The sequence below is a fragment of the Symphalangus syndactylus genome, chromosome 12, assembly GCF_028878055.3.
Source record: "Symphalangus syndactylus isolate Jambi chromosome 12, NHGRI_mSymSyn1-v2.1_pri, whole genome shotgun sequence".
Lineage (NCBI taxonomy): Eukaryota > Metazoa > Chordata > Mammalia > Primates > Hylobatidae > Symphalangus > Symphalangus syndactylus.
In genome coordinates this window covers 29,518,090-29,545,676 of record NC_072441.2, presented here as the reverse complement: position 1 = coordinate 29,545,676, position 27,587 = coordinate 29,518,090, and the positions used below count along the sequence as shown (strand labels likewise).

Sequence of the window (27,587 nt, the reverse complement as noted above, 5' to 3'; positions counted from 1 at the left end):
AATGGAAGAATTAATATTGTTAAAATGTTCATACTATGCAAAGTGCTCTACAGATTCAATGCAATCCCTATCAAAATTTCAATGGCATTTTTCACAGATAGAGATAAACAATTGTTAAATTTTATGGAACCACATAAACCCTGAAGAGCCAAAACAATTTTGAGCAAAAGGAACAAAGCCAAAGACATTGCACCCCCGATTTCATAATATATTATAAAGCAGTTATAATCAAAATAGCATGTCTCTGGCATTAAAAACAGACACATTGAACAATGGCACAGGACAGAGAACCTACAAATAAACTCACACATTTACATTCAAGTGGTTTTCAACAAAGGTGCTAAGAACACTCAATGGGAAAAAAAGATAGTCTCTTCGATAAGTAGTGTTGGGAAAACTGGATATCCAAATGTAGAAGAATTAAATTGAATTATTATCTCACATCATATACAAAAAGCAGCTGGCCAGGTGCAGTGGCTCACACCTCTAATCCCAGCACTTTGGGAGGCCAAAGTGATAGGATCACTTGAAGCCAGGAGTTCAAAACCAGCCTGGACTACAAAGTGAGACCCCTTGTCTATGAAATAAAATAATCAGCTTAAAATGGACAAAAGAATTAAATATAGCACCTGAAACTATAGAACTACTAGAACAAAACAGAGGAAAATTTCCATGACACTGGTCTGGGCATTGATTTTTTTTGATATGAACCCAAAAATATAGCCAACAAAAGTAAAAATGGACAAATGGGATTGCATCTAACTAAAAAGCTTTTGCACAGTAAAGGAAGTAATTAACAAAGTGAAAAGACAGACAATTTGCAGAGTGGGAAAACTTATTTTCAAACCATACATCTGATAAGAAATTTATATCTAAAATATATAAGAGGCTCAAACAACTCAGTAGCAAGGAAACAAATAATTAAAACATAGGGAAAGGACCTGAACAGACATTTCTCAAAAAAAGATATATAAATGACTGACAGGATGTGAATAAATGCTCAATATTACTAATCTCTAGGGAAATGCAAAATTAAAATCACAGTGAGCTATCACCTTATACCTGTTGGCTATTATCGAAAATATGAAAGATAACAAGTGTTGGTAAGGATGTAGAGAAAAGCAAACCCTGTGCACCGTTGATGAGAATGTAAATCGGTGTAGTCATTATGGGAAAATGGTATGGAAGTTCCCCAAAAAACCAAAAATAGAATTACCACATGATCCAGCAATCCTATTTCTGAGTATATATCCAAAGGAATTGAAATCAACATGTTAAAGAGTTATCAACAGTCCCATATTCACTGCAGTATTATTCATAATAGCCATGATAAGGAATCAGCCTCAGTGTCCATCAACAGATTAATGGATAAAGAAAATGTGGTATAGCTGGGCATGGTGGCTCAGGCCTGTAATCCCAGCACTTTGGGAGACCAAGGTGGGTGGATTGCTTGAGCCCAGGAGTTCCAGACCAGCCTAGGCAATACGGGGAAACTCTGTCTCTGAAAAAAAAAAAAAAAAAAATTAGCCAGTGTGGTGGCATGCCCCTGTAGTTCCAGCTATTTGAGAGACTGAGGAGGGAGGATGGCTTGAGATCAGGAGGTGGAGGTTGCTATGAGCTGACATCACGCCACTGTACTCCAGCCTGAGTGACACAGTGAGACCCTGTCTCCAGAAAAAAAAAAAAAAAAAAGAAAAGAAAATGGCATATATTCATAATAGCATACTATTCCACCTTGAAAAAAAAGAAAAGAAAATTGTCATTTGCAAAAACATGGAGCCACCTGGAGGGTATTATAAGTGAAATATGCCCAGGCACAAAAAGACAAATACTGCAAGATCTCACTTATATGTACAATCTCAAAACGTCAAACTCATAAAAGAGAGAGTAGAATGGTAGTTACCAGAGGTTGCAGGGAGAGGGTAGGGAAGGGAGGGAATGGGAAATTGTTGGTCAGAGGTTATAAAGTTTCACTTAGGAAGAATAGGTTTTTGACATCTATTGCACAGCAGGGTGACTAAGTCAATAATACATTGTATATTTCAAAATAGTTTAAATTTCAAATGTCTCACCACAAAGTATGGTAACAAGCATAAGGGATATGTTTATCAGTTTGATTGAATCATTCTACATTGTATACATGTATTGAACCATCACATCATATCCCATTCATGAATGTACACAATTATGATTTGTTGGTTAAAAATAATGTTAATAAAAAATTATTCAACTGCAAAAAATAAATTTTGGGGGTATAAAGTACTGCATGGTGACTACAGTTAATAATGCTACACTATATATTTGAAATTTCCAAAAGGAATATATCTTAAGTGTTCTCACCACACACACAAAAATGGTAACTATGTGAGATGCTACTGTTAATTAGTATGATTGTAGTAGTTACAAATCATCACATTATATACCTTAAATGTATGTAATTTTTATTTGCCAGTTATACATTGATAAAGCTAGAAAAAAGTTTTAAAAAATAATGCAATGCAAAACTTTTACTAACATACCAAATTGAGTCTTAAATATATAAAGTACAGCACTAGCAAAACAATAGCTAAAGGTTAAATATAGCAAGTATGGCATGCACACTTATCAAACATCTTTAATTCATAACAGTTTTCCCCTGTGCCTCATGTATTCACTGTATCTTGATTTACATTATTTCAAGTATTTTTTCCTGAGGTATCTACTGGAAAAACCTGGCTGCTCAAACTTACCTATTTTCTGTTCTGTTCTTCTCTTTATATTTTTATTTAGTACTTAAACAATGAATCAGATACAGTTTCTGGTAGGAAATAAAGTAGCTAATGTATTAAAAATCTTTCCTAATCAATAGTATGCAGGACTATGTTGTGTGTATTTGTGTGTGTGTGTGTGTGTAAGTGACATTGAAAAAGCACAGAACTAGAAACAGACTAGTGCAAAAACCATGTTAAATTTTAAAGGCAAGTTGTTTTCTAACATTTCTGAAGTTCTGGGACGGGTTTTCTGGAAGTGATGTGTGACATATAACTCTTTGATGCATGTTTATCTTTTTGTAATGAGATTTGAGAGCAAGGTTAAAGTTAAATTAGTAAGAAAGAAAACTAGCTGATTTGAGTAAGTCTTTAACTTAAACTATGACCATAATTATCCATTTCTCTTCTCATGGTTCACTATTTCCTTGACACACTGGATTTTCTATCCCAAGTTTTCCTTCCTCCACCCACTGGGCCCATTTTCTTACCCCTCTTTCAAAGTCCAGCTTGCAGACCACCTCCTTATGTGAGGCTTTTCCTGGTTTCACAGCTAAATATGAGCTGTCTTTCCCTCACATTTTCCAGGGCCTTTGTGTTTCCTCTTTAAGCACTCTTTGAGTTCTTGTGTTACAGTCATTGTACATTTGTGTATTTCTGCTTCACAAGAGGAGTTGTTTCTTATCCATCTTTGTGTCTCTGATAGGGCCTTACAGAGAAAGCACTCAGTGAAATACCAATTCTACTCAATGCTCAGAGAAACCTTTTCAGAGGTTGAAATGAACTTAGATGGAAGTTTTTGGTCAGGACACGTTCACATTTTAAGGGCTCTCTATCACTGAATAGTATCACAGGCTGCCTGAGCCTCCAAGTTCAAAAGCTTTTAGTGATGAGATACAGGAAGTTCTCTTGGTTCTTTTAGAGGTTGGAAAGACACCAGCAGCTAAGGCCAAGAAAAGGCATAAAGTTAATTCTTTTCTTTCTCTAAATTCCTGCAAGTAAGATAATAGAAGATGGATTGGATAGCATGGATGTGGGAATTAAAATTGATTTGAGTACTTAGGAGAAGAGTTGGGAAAAAAGATAGGAAATGCAGCAATGTGCCACTTAAGGATGGGAATATGTTCTGAGAAATGCATTGTTAGGCAATTTTGTTGTTGTGCAAACATCATAGCATGTACTTAGACAAATCTAGATGGTATAGCCTACTACACACCTAGGCCATATGGTATAACCTATTGCTCGTAGGCTACAAATCTGTGCAGCACATTATTGTACTGAATATTGTAGGCAATTGTAACACAATGGCAAGTATTTCTGTACCTAAACATATCTAAATATAGAAAAGGTACAGTAAAACTGCAGTATAAAAGATTAAAAATGGCACACCTGTAAATACGGCACTTACAATTAATTTTCAAGACTTCCTGGAAGTTGCTTTGAGTGAGTCAGTGAGTGAATGGTAAGTGAGGTGAAGGCCTAGGACATTACTGTGTATTAGGATATTACTGTATATTACTGTGTATTTAGTTTACACTAAATTTATTAAAAATGTCTAATATATAATAAATTAACCTTAACTTTCTGTAACTTTTTTACTTTAAAATTTAAATTGTTTAAGCTTTTTGAATCTTGTAATAATAGGTTAAAACATAAACAGCTGGCCGGGCGCGGTGGCTCGCGCTTGTAATCCCAGCACTTTGGGAGGCTGAGGCGGGCGGATCACAAGGTCAGGAGATCGAGACCATGGTGAAACCCCGTCTCTACTAAAAATACAAAAAATTAGTCAGGCGTGGTGGCGGGCGCCTGTAGTCCCAGCTACTCGGAGAGGCTGAGGCAGGAGAATGGCGTGAACCCGGGAGGTGGAGCTTGCAGTGAGCCGAGATTGCGCCACTGCACTCCAGCCTGGGCGACAGAGCGAGACTCCATCTCAAAAAAAAAAAAAAAAAAAAAAAAAAACATAAACAGCTGTACAAAAAATTTTCTTTATATCCTTATTCTATAAACTTTTTCCTAATTTTATATTTTTTAATTTTTAAACTTTTTGTTAAAAACAGAGACACAAACATACATGTTAGCCTGGCCTACACAGGGTCAGGATTACCAATATCACCGTCTTCCACCTCCACATCTTGTCCCACTGGGAGGTCTTCAGAAGCAAAAACATGCACGGAGCTGTCATCTCCTATGATAACAAGGCCTTCTTCTAGAATATCTCTTTTTTTTTTTTTTTTGAGGCAGTCTTGCTTTGTCACCCAGGCTGGAGTGCAGTGGCACTATCTCAGCTCACTGCAACCTGCGCCTCCTGAGTTCAAGCGATTCTCGTGCCTCAGCCTCCTGAGAAGCTGGGGTTACAGGTGCCCGCCACCATGTCCAGCTAATTTCTGTATTTTTAGTAGAGATGGGGTTTCACCATGTTGATGAGGCTGGTCTCAAACTCCTGACCTCAGATGATCTGCACACCTCGGCTTCCCAAAGTGCTGGGATTATAGACATAAGCCACTGACTTCAAGAGGTCTAGAATACCTCTTGAAGGACCTGCCTGAGGCTGTTTTACAATTTACTGTTTTTTTCTAAATAAATACAGTATAGTAAATACATAAACAAGTAACATAGTCATTTATTATCATCAAGTATCGTGGCTGTAAATAATTGTATGTGTGATACTTTTATACAACTGACAGCATAGTATTATTTACCAACATCACAATCATGAGTAATGCTTTGTGCTATGAAGTTACAATGGCTATTAAGTCACTAGGCAATAGGAAATTTTCAGCTCCACTATTTTCTTGGAGGACCACCTTCATGTATGTGATTCATCATTTACTGAAGCATCATTATGTGATGCCTAACTGTAATTTTTATTGAGGACCTCTTGTCTGTCAGACATTTCACATGTCATTTAATATGTAACAGTAATAATCACAATACTTTCTCACATTAATGGAAATATCATAAATAATTTCACATCATGATCTCATTTGACTTTTCCAGTTGTGATATAGGTAGTGTATGGATTATATTCTTCCTTTAACAGAAACTGAGACATAAGAAAGCAAAATGATTTTTTCAAGGTTACATATTGAGTCAAAAACATAGTGTTAGAATATAAACTTTTTGCATCTTGATTAGCTCTTTCTACTACATCTGTTGTTCCTAGTACAAAATACAGTTTATAATTTTTATATAGTATTTTTTAAATTAGTTAAGAGCTCTTTATGTCTTCATGTGCATCAACCTTGGTTTTATTTCTTTGTAAAATTTTCATTAATAAGAATGTGTATGGGAAATTTTTGTTGGTTAAACATAGAGAATTCCATACTTTAAAAGTTTTGACTAAATGTATATTAATAAATAAGCACATCTTACCAACCTCTCATTTATGACGGTAACTGATAGCACACAGTGGTGGGAAAGTGGACATCGAGAAACAGATATATATTATGACATAATGAAGTAATATTTCTCAATTTTAATGTTGACCTAAGTAGAAGAAGGTAGTGGCCCCTCCTTGGATTGGTGTCACTGTGGCACAGAAAAGAAGCCCGGAGCTCCTTTCTCCTTGAGAACATAGGGCTACCTAAAAGATCTGAGTCAAAAATAGGTACCTCAGAAATTCTGGAAAATTCCTGGGAGAAAAAGAAGACCTAGGAGGTTTTACTTAAGAGCTCAAGAGTTGGTTGGGCCACTGGATGATCCTTTGATTTTTGTAAGCTTTTCTGTGTTGGAGTGATCAGACCCAACACCAGGTCGTGGGGGTGACGAGATCCGGCAGAGTCAAAGAAATAAGAAAAAGATAGTTTGAGACAGAAAGTGGGACCAGGGGGCCATCGCGAGTGTGGAGGCTGTGAAGGCCCCCAAGCTCTGGGAGCCCATGCTATTTATTGGTGCTCAAACAAAGAAACAGGTAGTGAGGATGTGGGAGTTGAAAGGAAACAGTGTATCAAGTGAATGAGAAACACATGGCTGCTTGAGATAATGGGAGTGCTAGAAGTTGGGAGCCAGCAAGTCTATGAGACATGTAAGCCCTGCCTCAGCTTCTCTCCCAACACTCAGCTTTTCTCCCAATACTTCCAGATATTTTAATTCAAATATTCCACCAATCAGGAAGTTTGGGGAATGATTGGAAATGAAATAACCTGAATTATCTTCGAATGCCTAGAACACCCACCTGCACACAGCTTTAAAGGGTTCAGCCTCAGTGTTCTAAGAGACTTTCCTATGGCACTAGGATGATCAAGGGAATTTATGGTTAGAGAAACAGACATCTATAGTGATTCCACACATATAACCTATATATGTTCTTTAGAAATAGAAACTTTGTTCTAAAATCCCTCTGCTAACTTATATTTGGATTCTAAAACATTTCATTCATTTTAAAAATCAGTAGTGAGTGAAAGGTCATGTGTTAATTTGCAGGCCTTCAAGTGAATACAATGTGGAAGAAGAATCCTTGGAAAAGTGTTGAGAATAGGTTTTACCTTACCCCATATTACTGTTTTTGAACTGAAAGCTGGAGGTGCCACCCCTCCTTAGCTGCCTCAGCAGGAGGGAATGACTATTGGCAGAAATGTAACTGAAGCAACCAAGTGACTAGAAATTGCTTGGAAGTGTACATATTAATCCTGCCTTGTGACTTTGTCATCATTATCTCTCTGCAGAAAGTAAGTTGGAAATCCGGCTGGCTGTTTAGACTTTTAAAATGTGAAAGCAGAACACTTCTTAAGTCAGTTTTATGATGCATTCTAGCCAATGGTTGCATGAGCAGCATTATGAAAAGCCTAACTGGCAGCAGCCTGTGTGGAGGGTGAATAAAAAGTAGCAGAACAAATAATGTTTTAAAAAGACAGCTCTAAGAGAAATTTTATTATTTGTTCATAGCAAATATTTAATCAGCATCTACAATTATCCAGAACCACTGTTCTGAGTGGTGGGGCATGCAGTAATAAACAAAACAGACAAAGTTCCTGCCCTCTTAAAGTTGACTCTCTTAAATTCTAGTAGGGATGACTGACAATAAACAAAACCTGTATGAGGACTAATAGATAGTCAAAAAATTATTATATCTTGAGTTAGAGAAGTGACTTGCTAAAGTTACACAGATTTCCAGCTGTAATCAGAATGATAGCAGATGCTCAGTTGGCTCACTGAATGGACTGTCTCAGTCTCTGAACTTGGATTACTCGAGTCTTTGAAGTAATATTGCTAACACGTTTTGGATTTCTTGTTTGGAAAAATGTAACCTTTCATTTTCCTCTGTTTTGTGAGTGAGTGTGTGAGTATGTCTTAGAAAGAGTGAGAGAGAACATACGTACGGCCATATGAATCTAACAAACATAATAAGGATAAGAGGAAAAAGCACGTATCATCTGATTCCATCTATGTAAAGCCAAAAATAGACAAATTATATTATTTAGGAATGTATAAGAAATAGTAAACTACAAGAAAAGCAAATAAATGATGATCATGAAATTCAAGACAGTGATTACTTTAGCAAAGAAGTAACTGTTTAGTATCCTATTGTACGACTATGTCATTATTTATCTTTACTTTTCAAAAACGTTAGATTGTTTTAAATTTTTGGCTATTACAAATGATGCTGCCATGAACCTTATTATCCATGTATCTTAATGCACATACACGTAGTATGCGGTATATATTTAGGACTGAAATTGTTCTTTTATAGGGTCAGATCATGCCAAACTTTTTGAAAACACTTCTACAATTTTTATTCTCACTAGCAGTGTATAAGACTCCACATCTTTGTCAAGACATCATATTATCAAGCTTTTTCAATTTTTATGCATCTTTGGGGGTATATAATAATTTCTCTGTGGTTTTAATGTATATCTTCCTAATTACTAATGAGATTGAATATGATTTCATTATTTGTTGACCATTTGGATTTTCTTCTCTGAAGTTCCTATCCAAGTCTTTTGCTCATGTTTTTATAAAGTTTTGTCTTTAAAATAAAAAAACAAACAAACAAACAAAAAAAAACAGAAGTTCTCCGATGAGAACACATGGACACATGGGGGGAACAACACACACTGGGGCCTGTTAGGGGGACTGGAAGTGGGGGAGAACATCAGGAAAAATAGCTAAGGGATGCTGGACTTAATACCCGGGTGATGGGTTGATCTGTGCAGCAAACCACCATGGCACACTTTGACCTGTGTAACAAACCTGCACATCCTGCACATGTACCTTGAAACTTAAGATACAAGTTGAAGAAAAAAAAGAGGAAAAGAAGACAACATAAAGCACAAAAAGTATCTTAAAACACAGAATTTATCTTTGTTTTTTCCTTAGGTAGATAACTTATGGGGTATAAGAATCTTCTTAGTCTTTTATCAGTACTCCAAAGAAATCCTGTTTTTCAAAAATAATAGAACAGATTCCAGTTTTGCTTCAAGGTTCTTTTGATTTAAAGCTCTTTAAAAACAAAAAGAGGTTTTTTACATATTCTAGATATTAGTAATTCAGTGTTATCCCTCTCTTTATTGAGCCTTTCCATGAATAAAATTTCTTTTTCTTTTCTTTTTTTTTTTTTTTTTTGGTAAAGTGTATTATTCATTATGATGAGTCCTTTTGGGCGATGGTTTGGGGGGGTGGGGCGACAGAATCTCAAAGACTGGAATGGAAGACTCTTAAAGTGGCCAGGCTTTCTAAACCACTCTCAGTACAACCACTCTAGTTCCATCCTCAAGAACATCCTTGTAGAGTTGGGTACATCAAAGTGCATTATCTTGCCAAGTGTGGCAATGCTTTCCCTTACATTAGAACTCATTTACTGATACCAGTGTAATAGACGGAAGAAAGCCCAATGCTTCCAATAAATGTAAAAATACCTTATATCTGTCTCTCTACAAATAGACTCATTTTATAACTAGTTCTCTTTGTGCACTGCTTAATAAATCCTCTCTCTGAGGTGATAATGACTTTATAATTTTACCTCTCACTTCATGCTTTTCTATCTGAGATTGATTTTTGTGCCTGATGTAAGGTAATGTCCAAGTTTATTATTATTTTTTCTTTATAGATATCCATTGTCCTACCACCATTTATTGAATAGAGTGCACACTTACTGATGATTTTTGTCTCTTTGATCAAAATATTGGATAAATTACTGAGAAAGTGTTACAATCTTTACCATGATTATGTCTCTTTCTCCTCGTGGTTCTACACATTCACATTTTGAATTTTGTTATTAAGTGCATGTAATTAAAATTATTACATCTTCCTAGTTAACTGAACTTTTATTATTATGAAATGACCCTCTTTATTGCTGTAGGTTGGTGCAAAAGTAATTGCGAGTTTTGCCGTACTGTCAATGGCAAAACCACAATAACTTTTGCACCAACCTAATAGTAATGTATTTTACTATAATTTCGATTTCTAGAGATCAACTTCAACTCATTCCTTTTGGTTAAAATTCACATGCTTTATCTTTTTCCATCCTTTTGTTTCAACCTTTTTCTTTCTTTCTTTTTTTTTTGAGGTGGAGTCTCACCCTGTCACATAGGCTGAAGTGCAATGGCACAATCTTGGCTCACTGCAAACTTCGCCTCCTGGGTTAAAGCAATTCTCCTTTCTCACAAGTAGCTGGGATTACAGGTGCACGCTACCACGCCTGGCCAAGTTTTTGTATCTTTAGTAGAGACAAGGTTTCACCATGTTGGCCAGGCTGGTCTTGAACCCCTGACTTCGTGATCTGCCCGCCTTGGCCTCCCAAAGTGCTGGGATTACAGGCATGAGCCACCATGCCCGGCCTGTTTCAACCTTTTTCTATCCTTTTTTTTGTATATACATATAGCATGTAGTCGGATTTTGTTTTTTATCTAGTATGACAATTTTATCTTTTACAGGCATATTTTGTCCCTTTGTGTTGAATGTAATTGTAAATAAACTTGAGCTTGTATATTTCTTAGCCTACTCAGGCTGCTGTAACATAATACTATATAGACTGGGTGGCTCAAACAGTACACATTTATTTCTCACAGTTCTGGAGATGAAAAGTTAAAGATCAGGGTGTGGGCTGATTTGATTCTGGTGGAGTGCCCTCTTCCTGATTTGTAGATGGCTGGTAGACAGCCATCCCCTTGCTGTGTCCTCACATGGCAAAGGGAAACCACTGGTCTCCTTTCGTCTTCTTATAAGAACTCTAATCTAATCATGGGAACCCCTCTCTCATGATTTTATCTAAACCTACCACCCTCAAAGGCCCTTACTTCCAAATACCATCATAGTTGAGTTGGGGTTGGGGGGCATGATAGGACTTCAACATATAAACTTTGGGAGGGCATAAACGTTCAGTCCATAGCAGTATATATCATCTTATGTTGTGCTTTCTTATTTCCCAGACTAGTCTATGTTTATTTTCCTTTTCTTTCTTACCTGATTATAGATGGACTAAATTTCTTATTCTATTTTCCTTCCTCTACTAGTCTGGAAGTAATGTATGCTGATTCTACTCTTTTAAAATTGCAGCCTGCATACTTATAAAAGTTTAAAATGCATTCATATTTTACCCTTTTTTACATAATACCGAAAGTTCATAATATTTCAATTTTTGGATTATATTATACTATTGCCATAATTTTCTCTTGTTTTATTTAACCCCACAAGACTTTATTAATTATTGCTTTAAATAATATGTGATCATTCTCCTTTCTCCATAGTTCTTCACTCTGCATTTCTTCTTTCATCAAAAGTCTTTGATCTGGCTTACTTTTTCTTCTCTCATTACACAATGTATTTTAGTGAGGGCCTGCTGGGGCAAACTCCCATTTGTTTTGCCTGAAAGTGTCTTTATTTCACCCTTTCTTTTGAACATATTGTCACCAGATATAGAATTCTATGTTGGTGGCTATTTTGTTTCATTGCCTGTCTCCATTATCTGTATATCTCTATTCCCTGTTTCTGGAAATCTGATTTGATATCTGTTAGAACTTCGCATTCCATCCTCACATTCCATCCTCAGTATAACAACTACTATTTTTTTATTAATTTTTTTTGCACACAAAACAATAAACATTTTCTAAAAATACATACAAACAAAAAGATGCATATCAAACATATTAGGAAGGTTGCACATGGGAAGACGGAATAGAAATGGGGGGTGGGAATTAAAGAAAATAAATGAGAGAGGGACTTTGTATGGATCAATGATAATAACTCAATCCTCTATTTGACAAAGAAGAAGGAGAAGGAAGAGGAAGAAAAAGTGGGACAAAGGATCAGAAAGGGAGGAAAACAGAAAAAATTAGAGTATGACTCCAGGGTAGACCCGTTTTGTTGTTGCGGGGTTGGTTGGTTGGTTTGTCTGTTGTATTTTTCATATGTTTCGCCATGTTAGCCAGGCTGGCCTCAAACTCCTAGCCTCAAGTGATCAACCCACCTTGGCCTCCCAGAGTGCTGGGACTACAGGCGTGAGCCACCACGTCCAGCCCCCACATTGCGTCTGGCCTCCGTGGTAGACCTCCCAGACAGGGTGGCCGGGCAGAGGCGCTCCTCACTTCCCAGACGGGGCGGCCAGGCAGAGGCGTTCCTCACATCCCAGACGGGGTGGCCGGGCAGAGGCACTCCTCACCTTTTTGAGATGGAGTCTTGCTCTGTTTCCCAGGCTGGAGTACAGTGGCACAATCTCAGCTACTGCAACCTCTGCCTCCCAGGCTCAAGCAATCCTCCTGCCTTGGCCTCCCAAGCAGCTGGGACTACAGGTGTGCACTGCCACACTGGCTAATTTTTTGTATATTTTAAGTAGAGATGAGGTTTCACCATGTCTAGAACTCCTGACCTCTGGTGATCCACATGCCTTGGCCTCCCAAAGTGCTGGGATTACAGGTGTGAGCCACCACGCCTGGCCCAGCAACTATTTTTTAATATTTTTCATCTCTTTATTTCTCTGTGCTACATTCTAAATAATTTATGTTGACTTACTTGCTAATTGTCTCTTCAGCTGTGTCTAATATGATGTCAAATTTATTTACTGAGTTGCATTTCATTTGTTGTGATTTTCTTGATTCAATTTGCTTCATTTTCAAATCTACTAGGTAACTTTTAATAGTTCTTCACATTTATCTACAAGTTTGTCTTTTATTTCTAAAAAACAGTAAACATAGTTGTTTTATAACCTAGGACTAATAATTTAAATGTCTGAAGACTTTGTATATCTATTTCTGTTTGCTAATGATCTAGTTCTTTCTTGGTGTCTTGTTTCCTGATGTAGCTTTTTTTGTGTGAGCTGCATATTTTCTTTGGAAAACTATTACGAGAACACATAGAATAAAAGTACATTCCAACAGAGGTCTTTTGTTGTTATTAATCTGTCAGTTTTCTAGGAGCACCTACAGATCGAATAGAGTTTGATTACTTCACATACACTGCAAATTCAAATGAGGTGTTTTTCCTCATCTTTTTGCTTAGTGCCACCATTCTTAAGGATATGGTGGATTTAACCTGAGGGATAGCTCTCTGAAGTTCCAACTCTATGGAGGGACAGTCTATTTGAGCCCTCATCTTGAACAGCCTCTAGGTTATGTCTTCTGGCCCCCTTGCTCATGGAATTTGCTAAGTTGATAAATATCTTTGAGGCTATAATAGCTTTAGTAGTGTCTTTCTTTCTCTGGATTCTCCCTTTTCCTGTATTTTGGCCTGATATTTTTCCACTATTTTGTCAATTTTATAGTGCTTTTAAGATATTCTTTAAGCTTTATATCTCAAATTTTTAGTTGCTTTGACAGAGAGAGAGAGAGAGAGAAGGGAGCCTACAATACTTTTGGAATTGAAGCTAGCAGGTATAGTTTCTCTGTGCAGATTTATCTTCACAGTTTTGTACAACTGGCATCATGGAAGAATATGAGGCAAATCCCTTTTCTTAATGCCAGGTTTTCCTTCCCTAGTCTTTCACTCTCTTCCAAATCTATGTGGAATATAAGAGAAGTAATCCCAAGGTTTTCTTCTGACAATTAGTTTACAATATGTTCAGTCTCTTTATGAAAAATTCATTTCGTGAGAAAAAAATTTAGTTGACATTTCTGCCTCACATATGGTCCACAGAATTTACAAGTATATAAAATCCAGGCTATTTGTATCTTTGACTTTAGCCAGGGAGATAGGACTCCAAAAGAGGGTGAGATCAGCCCTAGGCATCTATTTCTTATGATTATCTTAATCTGTAACACACACACACACACACACACACTCACCACCACTCCCTTAGCCCTGGGCAAGAAGATCTCTCTCTCTCTCTCTCTATTTCTCTCTCTCAATAACAACTTGTAGTGGATAATACAATAGGTTGTATGTATCTCTGTTGTCTGCTGTTTCTCCTGTTTATAGTTCTAAGTGACTGGCCTGACCCATTGGTGAGAGATCATAGTTTACTACCATTTTTGCTCAGTTACCTTGTAAATAGAAGCATCTATGTGATACAGATTCTAATAGAATACTCCACCTGTAGTTTTTATTTGTTAGATCATGATGCATTGTGGGTAGAAATTGTGCACTAAAATATGTTTTCTTTCCTACAGTTTAGGCCCAGGAATAGGGATGTTTTCCCGGTGATTATTAATGTCTATCTTCTTGAGTTGTGGCAAAAGTCAGAGTTGATAAGCAGTTTAATTTTATTCTCATCAATAACCTGTGGGTGATATGAGGAATCAGGAGAGATGTTATCACTAGCTACCAAACTGCTTTATGCACTTGTGATAAACTGACAAACTCTTGCTGTTTTTCTTTAGTAGTATTTATTCTTAAGTTTAATAGAAAGTCTTTTACTTGGCTATAACTTTAAAGACAATTTTCCCTTTCTTACAGAAGAACTTAATTTTTATATTTATTTAATGATGAAAATTATCATTTTCCCCAATCTTTATTCATTTACTGTGCTGCTGCCTGAACTCCGCACTCAGAAAAGCAAGATGAAGTCACTTGTTTTATATTTTGGGCGAATGCGTATGCTGCTCATTTTCCATCTTTAATTGTGAAGTTGTTACTTTTTTTTAGAAGGTAGGGGAAAAGGGCCTGGCATGATAAATTGCATAACCTTTGGAACTAGAGGAAAATAAGGAGTTGTTTCAATGTAATTAGAGTATTTCATGGGTTTTTTTATTTTTTGAGTGATTCATGTTGAGCAATAAAATACAAATATAGCTAGAAAGAAATGTTAGAAAACCCAAGCTGATAACCTTCAAGCTCAATTCATGTTCTTGTTTGCTTCCAGACTTTCTTTTTAAATCAATATTGATTCAGAATTTATTTATTCTGAGATGATGTGTGATTATCCAATAATTCATGGCTGTTCTGTAGCACAAATTCACTGCTTTGTCACACTAATCAAGAAAAATCATTTTTTCAAAAGTGCATTTCAAATGCCCCCTAAACGTCCATCCTTCAGCACTGCCTATAAAATCAGTCTGTTAAGAGGCAGCCTGAGTGCTTTATATATTTTTTCTTTTGAGGTGCTTCTTTTAGTTATTACTTCTAAGGTTATAACTGAAGTGTTTATGATTTGCGTTCATATAGGGCAAATTATTTCAAATGATGATGCAAACTACTTAAAAAACATCCTAGTGATTTGGAAAATGTTTCTTAAAACAGGAGATTTGACATTCTTGGTAGAATATAAGGTGATTCATCATCTCATGTTTAGGAAGTTACTCAGACTGGGAGAAAAACAACCATCATAGGTCATGATACCACTGTATTGTTTGGTTTGAAATCAGTGCCGAAGGAATCTCATTTGCATTTCCATTAATCATGCCATGTCCAATGTGGGGTCATGTTTCTGCCTGAGATGAGTTTCTGGAATGCTCATCATTTTCTGCATGAGGCATTGTCATCATTAGGTGATGAAGCAGCGTACCATGCCCTTTCTTTCACCCCCAACAAATGTATTCCTCTGTAATGCTTCTTGAATTACCTCATCCTCTCTCACAGCTACAGCCTCAGCCAGGCATCTACCATCTTATGTCTGAAATACAACAGCCATTTCCTCATTGATTCATCTGCCTTAACTTTCTTATTTCCTCTGCATCAAATATATAAACACATAACAATTATGTTGCTTATTTAGAAGACTTTGGGAGTGGTGTAAGTCCTCCTCCAACTCCTGGTAATGTGCTTAATTCCTCTAACTGCTGTCATGTCTTGTCCCCTAAGCATAGCTCTTTGTTACAGCTAAGTATGTGCTGTTGTCTAGCTTTCACACATGACACATTCTTTAAGCATGGTTAAAATTTCTCTCCTTCTAAAAGTTATTCCATAACCATCACACTCAGCTTAGTCACTGAAATCCTTCTAGAATTATTGGTATTATTTGTAGCCAACGTGTCAGTTCAACAAGTTGGTTTGTACTGATTCTACACTGATCACTTTAGTTATGTGGGTAATTTACATTTTACTGTTTCCCATGTTAATTGGTCTCCTCTGAAGGTAGAAATTGTTTCTCAACTTTTTTTCCCTCCATTATCTATCATTTTATGGATAAAAATGGAAGGTTAGGGGGCAAAAAGTAATTCTCCCAAGATCATACTGCTTATAGATGGTAGAAATAACATTTCATACCAGTTAATTTGATACCCAGTTTTTATTCACCAATATGGGATACTTTCTCCCTTACTTCCTTTGTCAGCTTCTACTTGCCTTGACATTACAATCGGATACTGAATTAGTGTTGGTGATAAGGGGAGTAATTTTTCACATCAGTGCACTTCTAGGAGTCTATTAACTTCCTTTAATCTAAGTTGAAATTTATCTAAAATGATTTGCTGGTGACTGCCAAGATTGATCCTTTAGTTGTATTTTCATAATCTAAATTAAATATACAAGATATCAAAATTACATTGACATTCTTTTAAAACTTACCTTGTAAATATTTATTGAATGCCTGCTATGTGTACAACAGGCACTAATGTAGGTAACAGGAACAGAGAAATAACCAAGATCTCATTTCTGCCCTAGAGAAACTATGTAGTAATCTAGTAGGATAAATAGTCATGTGTATTAACTTCCTGTTGCTGTGGTAATGAATTACCACACAATTCTAAGTGTGGCTTAGAAAAACACAAATTTATTATCTTATGTTTCTAGATTTTAGAAGTCCAAAATACATCTCAGTGAGCTAAAATCAAGGCATTAGCAGGATGTCCAGGGGAGATCCATTTTCTTGCTTTTTCCAGGTTCTAGAAGCTTCTGTATTCCTTGGCTAATGACTCTTTTACATCTTTAAAGCCAGAAATAGCCAGTTGAGTTTTTCTAACATTGCATCATTCCAATCTTGTTTCTGTTGTCGCATTTCCTTCTTTGACTCATCTGCCTCCCTCTTCCCTATAGAAGTACCCTTGTGATCACATTGGGCTCACCCAGATAATCCAGGCTAATCTCACCATCTCATGGTCCTTAATTTATTCACATCTGCAAAATCCCTTTCCTTATATTAGGTAACATATTTACAGGGTCCAGGGATTAGGATGTGAACATCTTTGGGAGACCATTATTCTGTCTACTACAACATGTAAACAGATAACCTGTATTATAGTGTCCTAAGCTCAACAATGCAAATGGAAGTACTGTGTCTCAGAGATTAATGGAATTAGCTGCTTTGGAATGAAATTCTTTGAAAGTTCTCAGGATTCTTCTCCTGTCAAAGTGGGTGGAATTCACTTTGGCCCACTTTGGCACAGTGGCCAGTAGAATGTCTTTGTTCTTGTCCTTCTTGAGAATCAGTAGGAAGTTTGTGAGGGGAAGTGTAGGCCTCCTTTAGCCATCACCAAGGGAACAAGGAGGAGAAAGTCACATTACTCAGAGGGAACAGAATATGAAAAGGGGAGAACCATACATAGTACAGGATTGCATACGATCAAGTTAAAAGAGGGGCATTGTAAGAAATAAGACTGGTGAGATGAGCCATATCGTAAAAAGCCACGTGTGTTGGGCTAAGAAGTGGGATCATCATCCTGTAAGAAATGGCTAAGAACATGATTCCTTATTATTTGGTGAGACTTAGAGGAAAACAGAACCCTTTCTTTGAATGAAATGACAGGCCCTCTTTTATAGACATACTATAAAGCATGTTTTAAAAATAAAATAAAACACATACTTAATTATTCACAATTCTCTGCTGGCTATTGTTGTATATTAAAGTCTTAACTTTGTATTGCTCCATTTTTCCATGTTCACTGGAAAGTTATCTGACCTGCTTACTCACAGTAGGTCTCTTTTAAGTTCTAGAACATGTATTTATCCCACCTGAGTTCCTTTTTTGCTCTCTGAATTAATATTAGGTTCTCAGAAGGAGAATATTCCTGCAGGAATAAAATCAAATGTTTTGGATTTTTACTTTTTATAGCTTATCAATGGTAGTTATATTGTCATTTTCTTTGAGAAACAGATTACTTTTAAAGAAAAGAATCTTTCTAAGCGTGACTGGCTGCTTTATCTTGCCATTTGCTTTCAATGGAGCCATGTGAAATCTGTACCTATGAATTGAATTAATTACCTGAACTATTTTCCTTAATCTTCATGAATTATTTCTGGTTTGGAAATTGCATTGTGTAGCTGCAATACCAACCGTTAACCACAACAACCAATGTGTAGCTGTCTTTTATAAATGTTTTCAATGATTCTAAATTTACTGTTGTAAGACAGTTTGGTGATCAGAAAGTCAAATGACTTAAGAAGCTTATAAAATATTATATAATTTTAGAGTTTTTTGTCTTTAAGTGAGAAATACGAATTGCATTCAAGGAGCTAAGCCACATGACAGCGAACCACTGTGGCTCTTTTCATTTAGCTGGCCCCTCAGTCTATTTATTACAGAGATGTAATTAGAGTAGGTGAGGGCCCCTATAAAAGCACTGCCCTCTATTGATTTGCAGGATATAAAAAATTTGCATAACAATACAAATTCTGCCATCACCTGGGGGCAGGGTGAAGTAATCACTTTCCAGCTGTCATTACTATACAGAATCAGCTCAATCTTATCACCTGACTGTGGTTTTGGTGTATTTTCAACTGAAATATAAAGCAGCCAGGATTTACAATCAGAAAGTGTCAGCTTTTCAGGCAGATTCGACAATGGCATTTCATTTACACTGCAATCCACTTTCTCACTTGGTGAGGTACAAATAACAGGAAAATTGGAAGCTAGCCTAAATACTTTTAAGCTGGTTTTGCCTACCTTTAATGTAAACAGCAAATAATTACAAAATCAATAGAAGTTGTTAACCCCTTTAAACCTGTCTTCTCCTTACTCATCTGTGGAATTACTTTAAAATGACCAATGAGCAACTTACTGCTAAATGGTTCAACACAGGCTTTGGAGTTGGACAGTCTGCCTTCCAGTGCCACCTCCGCCTCTTGTTAGCTGAGTGAGCTAGGGAAAATTATCTCACCTTTCTGTACTCCAACTTCCTCATTTGTAAAATAGAATAATAATAATGGCATATTTTATTACATTGAAATGGCATGAATTTTTAGAAACATTAAATGACATAATAAATACACTAGGTCTATTGCATTGCACTGCTCAGAGAAGTGCAATTCACATTGCGTTCTATGTGGAATTGTGCAATATGGCAGACCTACATCTAAAGAACTTACAGTAGTCCCTGGTACAAATGAGAATAAATTTTATAGAATTTATCATCTTTCCTTTTTCTTGAAATTATTTGACTTTCTTGAATGTCTGTGTCTCTTCCTAAAACTCTTTCACTGGCTCCTCACATCTAATGGTAGTGTTTCCCAAAACTCATACACATCATGATGACCTGATTTTCTCCTCATTTTCTCCATTAGGTTGGTCTGTTAAGTAGAACTAGACATAATGACAGTGTGTAAACTGGGTTGTAGTTATTAAATTGAGACTAAAATCAAATAGCTTAATGGTTCCCAAATCTGCCTGTGCATCAGAGTCAGTTAGTGGGTCATTTAAAAATACAGATTCTCAGGCCCATTCCTCAGATCTATGGAATTAGAATATTTGATATGGGGGATTGTTGGAATCTTGTACCCCTAAAAGTTTTTGAGCTATTTCAGCTGTTCAGACAGATTTGGGAACTGAAATCTAGAACCAGGAATGATGCAAATATTAGTGTTCAAAATCAGAGTGAAAGATTCAAGTCAAAGGGCACAGGGTCAGAGCATGAGCAGAAAATGAAACCAGAGCTAAGTGTTAGGAGCTTGTGAAGTCTGTTCATTCATGACCCGCTCTGTGCCCCACAGCATTCTCTATCACAGCTCTTACCGCACAGTGTTGAAATGGTGTTTCCAGCTTATGTTTCTTTTCTTTCCTTTTTTCCTTCCTTCCTTCCTTCCTTCTTCCTCTTTCTCTCTCGTTCCTTCTTTCTTTTTCTTTCTTTTCTCTTCCTTTCTTTCCTTTCTCTTTCTTTTCTTTCTCTCTTTCTTTCTTTCTCTCATCTGTCTTGCTGTCTCACCCAAGCTGGAGTACAGTGGCACAATCTCAGCTCACTGCAACGTCCGCCTCCTGGGTTCAAGGGATTCTCATGCCTCAGCCTTTGGAATAGCTAGGACTACAGGTGTGCACCATCACGCCCAGCTAATTTGAGGTTTTGCCACGTTACCCAGGCTGCTCTGGAACTCCTGGCCTCAAGCAGTCCACCAGTCTTGGCTTTTCAAAGTGCTAGGATTATAGATGTGAGCCACACATGTCCGGCCTTCTCGAGCTTATATTTCTTATTCAAGTATGAGATTCGTAAAGGCAGACTTAGTCTGAAAAATTCCTCTTCATATCCTCACACCAGTGTTCATGGCAAGGATCCCAAAAAAATGTTGTTAAAATGAATAGTTAAAATGTAAGCCGAGAGAACGAATTATTAATAGGACTCTTTGGCTCTTTTGTTACATGTAACCAATTTGATCTAGTTAAAAGTGAGAAAAGGGAATGCAGTTTAAGACTATAAGGTATCTCATGAAACTCAATGCTGGGCTTCAGGTAGGAACTAGACCACAAGATAAATGCCATTAGGACCATCGTCTCTGTTTCTCTTTGAACGTTTACTTCAATAACTTCTTTTTGAAAGCCAGATTTCTCTGCTTCTCTTGTTTTTGAGGTTTATATTTTGCAGTTCCAGTCTTCTACTGAGAATAACTCATTGTCCATTCTAATTCTAAATTCCTGGGATTGAGAATCTGACTGGCCCAGCTTGGATCCAATATCTGAACGAGATCCAGTTGGCCATGGCCAGAAAACAGGCACAAAGAAGAAATGTCACTACTAAAGACCTACTCCTGTGGATTGGGGGACAGAGGGATGGTCAGTTCTCAGATAAAGTAGACTTAAACACTTTTAATATTATCTGTTGCAGTGAGGCAGATTCAGATAAGCTGTCCAAAAAACAGAAGCAGACAGTGTGCTAGAGAACTTGGCACTGAAGTACATATCAACTGTCTCAAACAGGAAAATTTTATCTTTTATTCAGGACCAGACCTTTTTATAGGGACAAATCCCTAGAGGAACAGGTGGGAGTGCTTTGGTTTTAGGGGAAGAGTCAAGAAGTCGGGGATTGCAAAATGCACACCCTTGGCCAGGAATGACTTTACATAACTTGTTACTGGGTCTGCCCACACAGTACATGTAGGGAGAAAAAAGCCATTCCATGTGTACTTTCACTGTTTAAAGAAAAGGGTAATATATCACAATCATAATGCAGTAAAGTGACAAGGGCACCTTCCCAGATGGCATGAAGTCTGCCAGTAGATTGAAAACACTGCAATAAAAATGTTCTTATAAGAGAACACTAATTTTTATGTACCATACAGCCAACATGATAGAGACCAACAGTAACTAGTATTTGAACTTCTTGAAGGAAAGTCTAATCTACTGAGAGGAATGGGAGAGCTGGGATAACGAGGCATCTCATATTGAACTGTGCACCTCACAAGTCCTCAGCAACACTTGGTGATGGAAGATGGTAAAATTGTTTTGCAGACCATAAAGGCTTCAAGTTTTGCTACCCTGGATACAATCTTTAATGTTGGTAGTCAGTATGGTGGGAGGATACATTTACTGGGTATATGGAATATGTTCCTTAACCACTCTTCCCAGTCCTCCTTCTAAGCTGGAGAGAGGAGAAAGAATTGACAACTGTAACCAAGACATACTTACGTTTCATCTAACCAAAGTATGAATTCATCACTGCACTGAGCAGTGGACTAACCAATATGTAGATATTTCTTCATTAATATTTTATATTTATTTGCTGGCTTATATGCTTAAAATGTCTTTGTTTTAAATGCAGGTGATCCAAGGACGTATGACCCAGATTTCAAGGGGCCTGTTGCCAACAGGTAAGCAATTATTTTTTGGGGAATATGTTTTTTTAAACACACACAGAAAGCTTTGGGGGATGGAGGAGGTACTGTTTTCCAGTCAATGGAGAATTGTGTCTACTGTGAGGGGAAAATGATTTATTTCTGCCTAAATGTCAGCTTATTTACACAGGGAAAGTACAGAGAATAAATCTTTCCATGAGTCATGAATATCTTCTCCCGTTAGCAAATGAACTGCCTTACATTATTAAACTAAGTGTTTGTACTTTTCAAAAAGAGAAGCGAAAAAAACGCTTTATGAGATTTAACCACTTTGTAGAGAAGCAAACTCATTCAAGTAGTTGTTTTATGCACCTGTTTACCCTGGGACTCACCATTGCAAATGCAGAGTTGCCATGCCAACTTCTTCCAAGCCAAGTATTTGTGCCTCTCAGCTTCCAAGATCAGAGTGCTTTCTCAGAGGCAGTCATTCACCAATGCATCGTGTGCACTTTAAGATAGTTTAAAATGCTCTAGGGAAATATGTACTCATCTCAGCTGGTGCTTTCTGCCCTCTCCAAGTTTCTGTGCCATTTTAAAATTAGCCAGTAATTCATAGTCCTCTTATTATTTATTTTAGCCTCTATTTGCAAGCTTTTTGCTAATCACAAAGGGGATTGTGAGGTAAAATGTCTACATGTGGAGGGAAGACTGTGCAGTTTTTTGCTTAACTTTGATTTCTGGCAGTTGTATGTCATAATGAACCGTGATGTGAACTAGCGATCAGCATGCTCATTTGCATGTGCCAACCATCAGTATGTACGTTAGCATTTACTGTTATGTCCCCGTAATAGCCCAGCTTTAAAGAGATGTATGTTCAGTTTGTTCTAATTTTGTAAAAAACCAAGTCATTTGTTTCAGGTTACTCATTTAAAGGCATACTTAGAATAAAGGCACCTTCTTTAAAATGAGTCCAAAATCTCTCCATTCTCTCCATGGTAACACCATGAATACATTTTGTTGTCTAGTATACAAACAGCCTCATTCAGTGTGGTAGCTACTTTTACTGTCATTACATCCATTTTACAATAACTTATTTGTAAGCATTGAATGTAGCCTATTGGCTTCAAGGGAACTTTAGGTATAAATCAGATTCAACAGTAATAATAATTATAATAAATAGGCTGACACATTTAGAAAGAGGAAATACAGATTACAGGTGTGCCTTTCTAGGCCATAGATAAGAAAGCAGAATTATGCCTGGCTGGTTTTAGGTGTAGTAAAAGAGGTGAGATCTCCTGTCTTCCATCATGTAGAATTTAATGATGGAACCGTGTGGTTCAGGTAACGTCTAAATGACTGTGATAATCACAGTGAGGAAAGTAATTTATTTTTACCTGGGGCCTTTTGTGATGCCTCCGGCACCACAAAGACCTTCAAAGGTGAGCTGGTCATTCTGTGGGCAGACCTTCCTCCACCTTCAATCCAAGAACAGAGGAAAGCATTGTAAAACCAGGGGGGCATAAATACAGGAAGACATAGTTGGCCCATTTGTAACTTTTTCAGGCAGCAGGGTTCTATACTGTCCTTACTGGGAAAATAATCGGGGTGTTTAAGGAGCAAGTAAGAAGCCCCCAATTCTCCACATTGCCTTTAGCAGCAGGACTGGCTTTAATAACACCGTGTGCTTACATCATGCAGCTCTCCTGAAAAATCTCAAATGTTATTGGATATTCAGACAGACTCTTACAGCATTCTCTGCTTGTCAGTCCACTATGTTCTGCTTTCTTCTCTCAGTTCACAAGGGCAGCATTTTGTGCCTAGTCACCACCCAACTGTATTTGTTTTGAGAAAAGATGAAGGGATGATGGTCATGCATGGGAGAGGTGAACTCAGTGTCTCATTTGTTCCCATCTACCAAGAACTGGGTGTATGAGAGCTATTGTCCAATAACCAAGAGAAGATGATTTTGATAGTTTAAGGTGTTTCCCCAGGCCCTTTTCACAAACTAGAGCTTTAGGCCCCAAGATTTCTCCCTAATATTCAACAGAATAAAAAAAAATGATTGATTTATGAAAAAGATATTCAGCATTATCCTTGGCATTAGACATTGGAAATGAATACACATAGAAAACTAAGAAATGAAAGCTGTCTGATAAGATGCTACATGAGAAGTATGCTTTCTTCTGTTAGGTAAGAATCATGTAATCCACTGTTTCTCTTCCTGTACTGCCTTGTAGGAAGCCTACTTATAAGCCCACTTATTTTTGAGGATAAGAACATCTCATCTTTGTATTATTACCAACTAGCATAATTCTTCTGATAGAGTAAGGGGTACTATACACATTTATTTAAGGAGTGAAGGAAAGAAAACAAGAATGGGAAGGAAGCAGTGTGACATAGAATCCAGGGATAAATACAAGGATGAACTTCAAAGGAGGCTGAGTAAAGGCCATAGCATTATTACACTTGAGACAAAACAGTCAGCATATATAAGTAAAGCTTCACTTATGGGTTTAAACTTCAGGACTTCTAAGTCTTTATTTAAAGTTCTTGCTAAGATGCTATCTGAACCCTCTACCATTTTCAGATGCCAATGGTGTGATATTGGGTTCATATTCCTAAATAAGATACTCTGCTAATAGGAAAGTAGTAGCAGAGTTCTCTGTGCTATTTGCATTACTAGGTCTCATGGAATACACCTCATACTATTTTTCAAGTCAATTAGTTTTTATAACGTGTCTATAGGGGGCATGACACTGCATATGATGTGGATCCAAGTATGCTGTGTCAAGGGAGGTCAAAGATTTACAGGTCCTCATACAAAAAGTTCAGCCTATTCTATTTATCTCTCTCTCCTTATATTAGGGCAAAGTCATTAAAATGTTATGACCATTTGCTTGACCTATGACCCAAGTCTAGGAAAATAAAGTCCAAATTGCTACAGCTGGCGTCCTGTAATAAAGGCCACATGTTATCATCTCGGGTTTTAGAGATGGAGTTTGTTTCCTTTTGTTTTAAATAGGAAAACTATCCTGGAAAAAGGATGCAATTTTAAATAATGCTGACATTTTCAAGCATAGCTATGAAAGAAATAATCATATTCTGGCCGGGCACGGTGGCTCATACCTGTAATCCCAGCACTTTGGGAGGCTGAGGCTGGCAGATCAGTTGAGTCCGGGAGTTTGAAACCAGCCTGGCCAACATGGTGAAACCCCGTCTCCACTAAAAATATCAAAAGTAGCCGGGTGTGGTGGTGTGTGCCTTTAATCTCACATTCAGGAGGCTGAGACAGGAGAATCGCTTGAACCCAGGAGGGAGGGGTTGCAGTGAGTTGAGATCATGCCACTGCACTCCAGCCTGGGCAAGAGAGAAAGACTCTGTCTCAAAAAAAAAAAATAATAATAACCATACATTTTACAAACAGAATGCTGTCCAAGGAATAGGTGCTATAACCAGTGGTATACTAAGAAAAAATGAAAATCTAGACCTCATCATTAATTGCTCACACAAATATTGAATGCACACCTCTGTCCTCCAAGGGAAATTACATACCAGATGACAAGACCCCACAAGCATATGAAAAGCTAAAGAGCAAGCACAAGTAGCATGGGCTGTGCACCAAATGTGTGGTCCACAGCAAAGGCTGCTGCAGGATTTCAGGGAAGGAAGGGCACTCTGAGGCTGGGGTCAGAGGCGCTGATTCCTGGGCAGGGCCACAGAGCAAGGAAGACTACTAATTTATGGGAGGTACTTTTCCAAACTTAGGAATTTGGAAAATAGCACTGCTTTCTAAGGGTTAAACTAGAAATTAACACATAATTAAAGCAGAGATATAGATAGTCACCATAATGAGATCTGTAAGGCTTCTAGTCCAGCAAGGCTTGATGATAAATTTATTCAATCTATTAACATATCTAAAGAGACGTACAAATAATGATCAAACGACTCTGCCCATCCAAGAACTCTCCAGATTAGGGCACCAAGTCAAATTGATACGAGGATCCTATGTAAGGATCCTGCTCCCTTGACCACAGGCTAGCAGAGCTGGATGCCATCAGACATTCTATTCATGTAATTCCCCTTGTTCTGACTCCACACTCATCAAGCAACCTTTTGATAATTAGGTTTTTCATGTAGTTTGCCTACCGGGAAGAATGAACTGGTCAGGGCAACGTGAACATCAGTTCAGCTCAGCAATTAAATTTCTCAATGTAAATTATTTCATTGGCATTCTGATTTTAGACATCAGTCTCTTGTGAGCTTTGTTAGTGCCAGTCATCATCGCTGAGTTGGAGTAATTCTAGGGCATGACAAAATCCATATTCAGACCCTGCAGAAATGTACATAACTGGTTTGGCTCAGCAGAGAGTTTATTCAAGCATTTAGAGAACACAGAGTGAGATTGTTTAGGCAGATATGTTAGGACAAAATTATGTAGGGCTTTGAATACCATGCTAAAGCATTTGGAGCTGATTCTTAGGCAGTGGAACTCACTGGAGAAATTAGTATTGGGGGAGTGGTGTGACATGATCAAAAGTGTTACTCACAGGTCTGCAATGTACAGCTGTATGTAGTGGAGCTCACGGCTTAACTGAAGAGTCAGCCAAGCAAGCAACTAACTGCAACATGGTATTATAAGTGCACAGACTACTCTTGGAGCATCAAGGAAGAGTGCCTGCAATTCACTCCAGGGGTGATCAGAGGATATTTTTCAGAAGAGAGAATTTTCCATTAGACTTTAATGTTCTTTCAAGATGTCTTCTTTATATAGGTGTTTTAGTTAAAAGAAATATATCAGTTTTTTAAAAAGCCTCAGAAGTATATTTATATTTCTGACTTTCTACTTGACAGTTCTACCTGGATGTGCCATGGGCATCCTAAACTCAACATTTTAAAGCCTAAACTCATGAGCTCCTTTCCCCTTTATAGTCTTCCTGCTCCTTCTCATGGTGTTTCCTCCCTTGGTGAATGTAACTACAATCAAACAAGTTGTTAAACACAATAGTGCTAGATTCTTGCTTCTACCCTGAATATATAATAGTCCTAAAACCTTGCAGAAGATAACAAATGCAAAGTCCCTGAGATGGACACAAGTTTAGAATGTTTGAGGAATGGAAAGAACTCAAGTGTGACTACAATGAAAGGGTAAGTGTTCTCAGGCTTTCATAGTTTGCTGTGTACTATTGGCTCCTCTTGGAATGTTTCAAGTATGAGTGCAAGTGTCACCTCTGCTTTGAAATTTTTCTATATTCTTCTTACTCCTATCAGTACTAGACACACTCTCCTTTTTCCAGAGTTCTCATCAATAACTATTAATTTCACTGATCACATTAATCTCTTTATTATCTGCCTCTCCTACTGAACTTCAAACTCCGTTGGGGAGGAACTTTCTTTAGTTTATCTTTGTATTTCTAGCACACAGCACAGTGCCTGGCACATAGAAAGCATAGTTAATTAATACTTTAAAAAGAACTCTTGATTTAAAGGTGCCTACAGAGTTTTTAGGTTATTTGCATAATTATCAGGAATAACTTGTAGACAGTGACATTTTAAAGTGCAAAA

General features: G+C 37.3%; 1 protein-coding gene across 12 annotated transcripts in view; it reads left to right on the top strand.

Moving 5' to 3' along the window:
• Positions 1 to 27,587, top strand: part of SLC44A5 (solute carrier family 44 member 5) — a 389,751-nt gene that overhangs the window by 232,065 nt on the left and 130,099 nt on the right. For all 12 annotated transcript variants that reach the window (XM_063624059.1, XM_063624062.1, XM_063624063.1 and 9 more), the window contains one exon: positions 22,013 to 22,061. In XM_063624059.1, the coding sequence (XP_063480129.1) occupies positions 22,013 to 22,061 (49 nt within the window). The remainder of the gene's footprint in view (positions 1 to 22,012; positions 22,062 to 27,587) is intronic.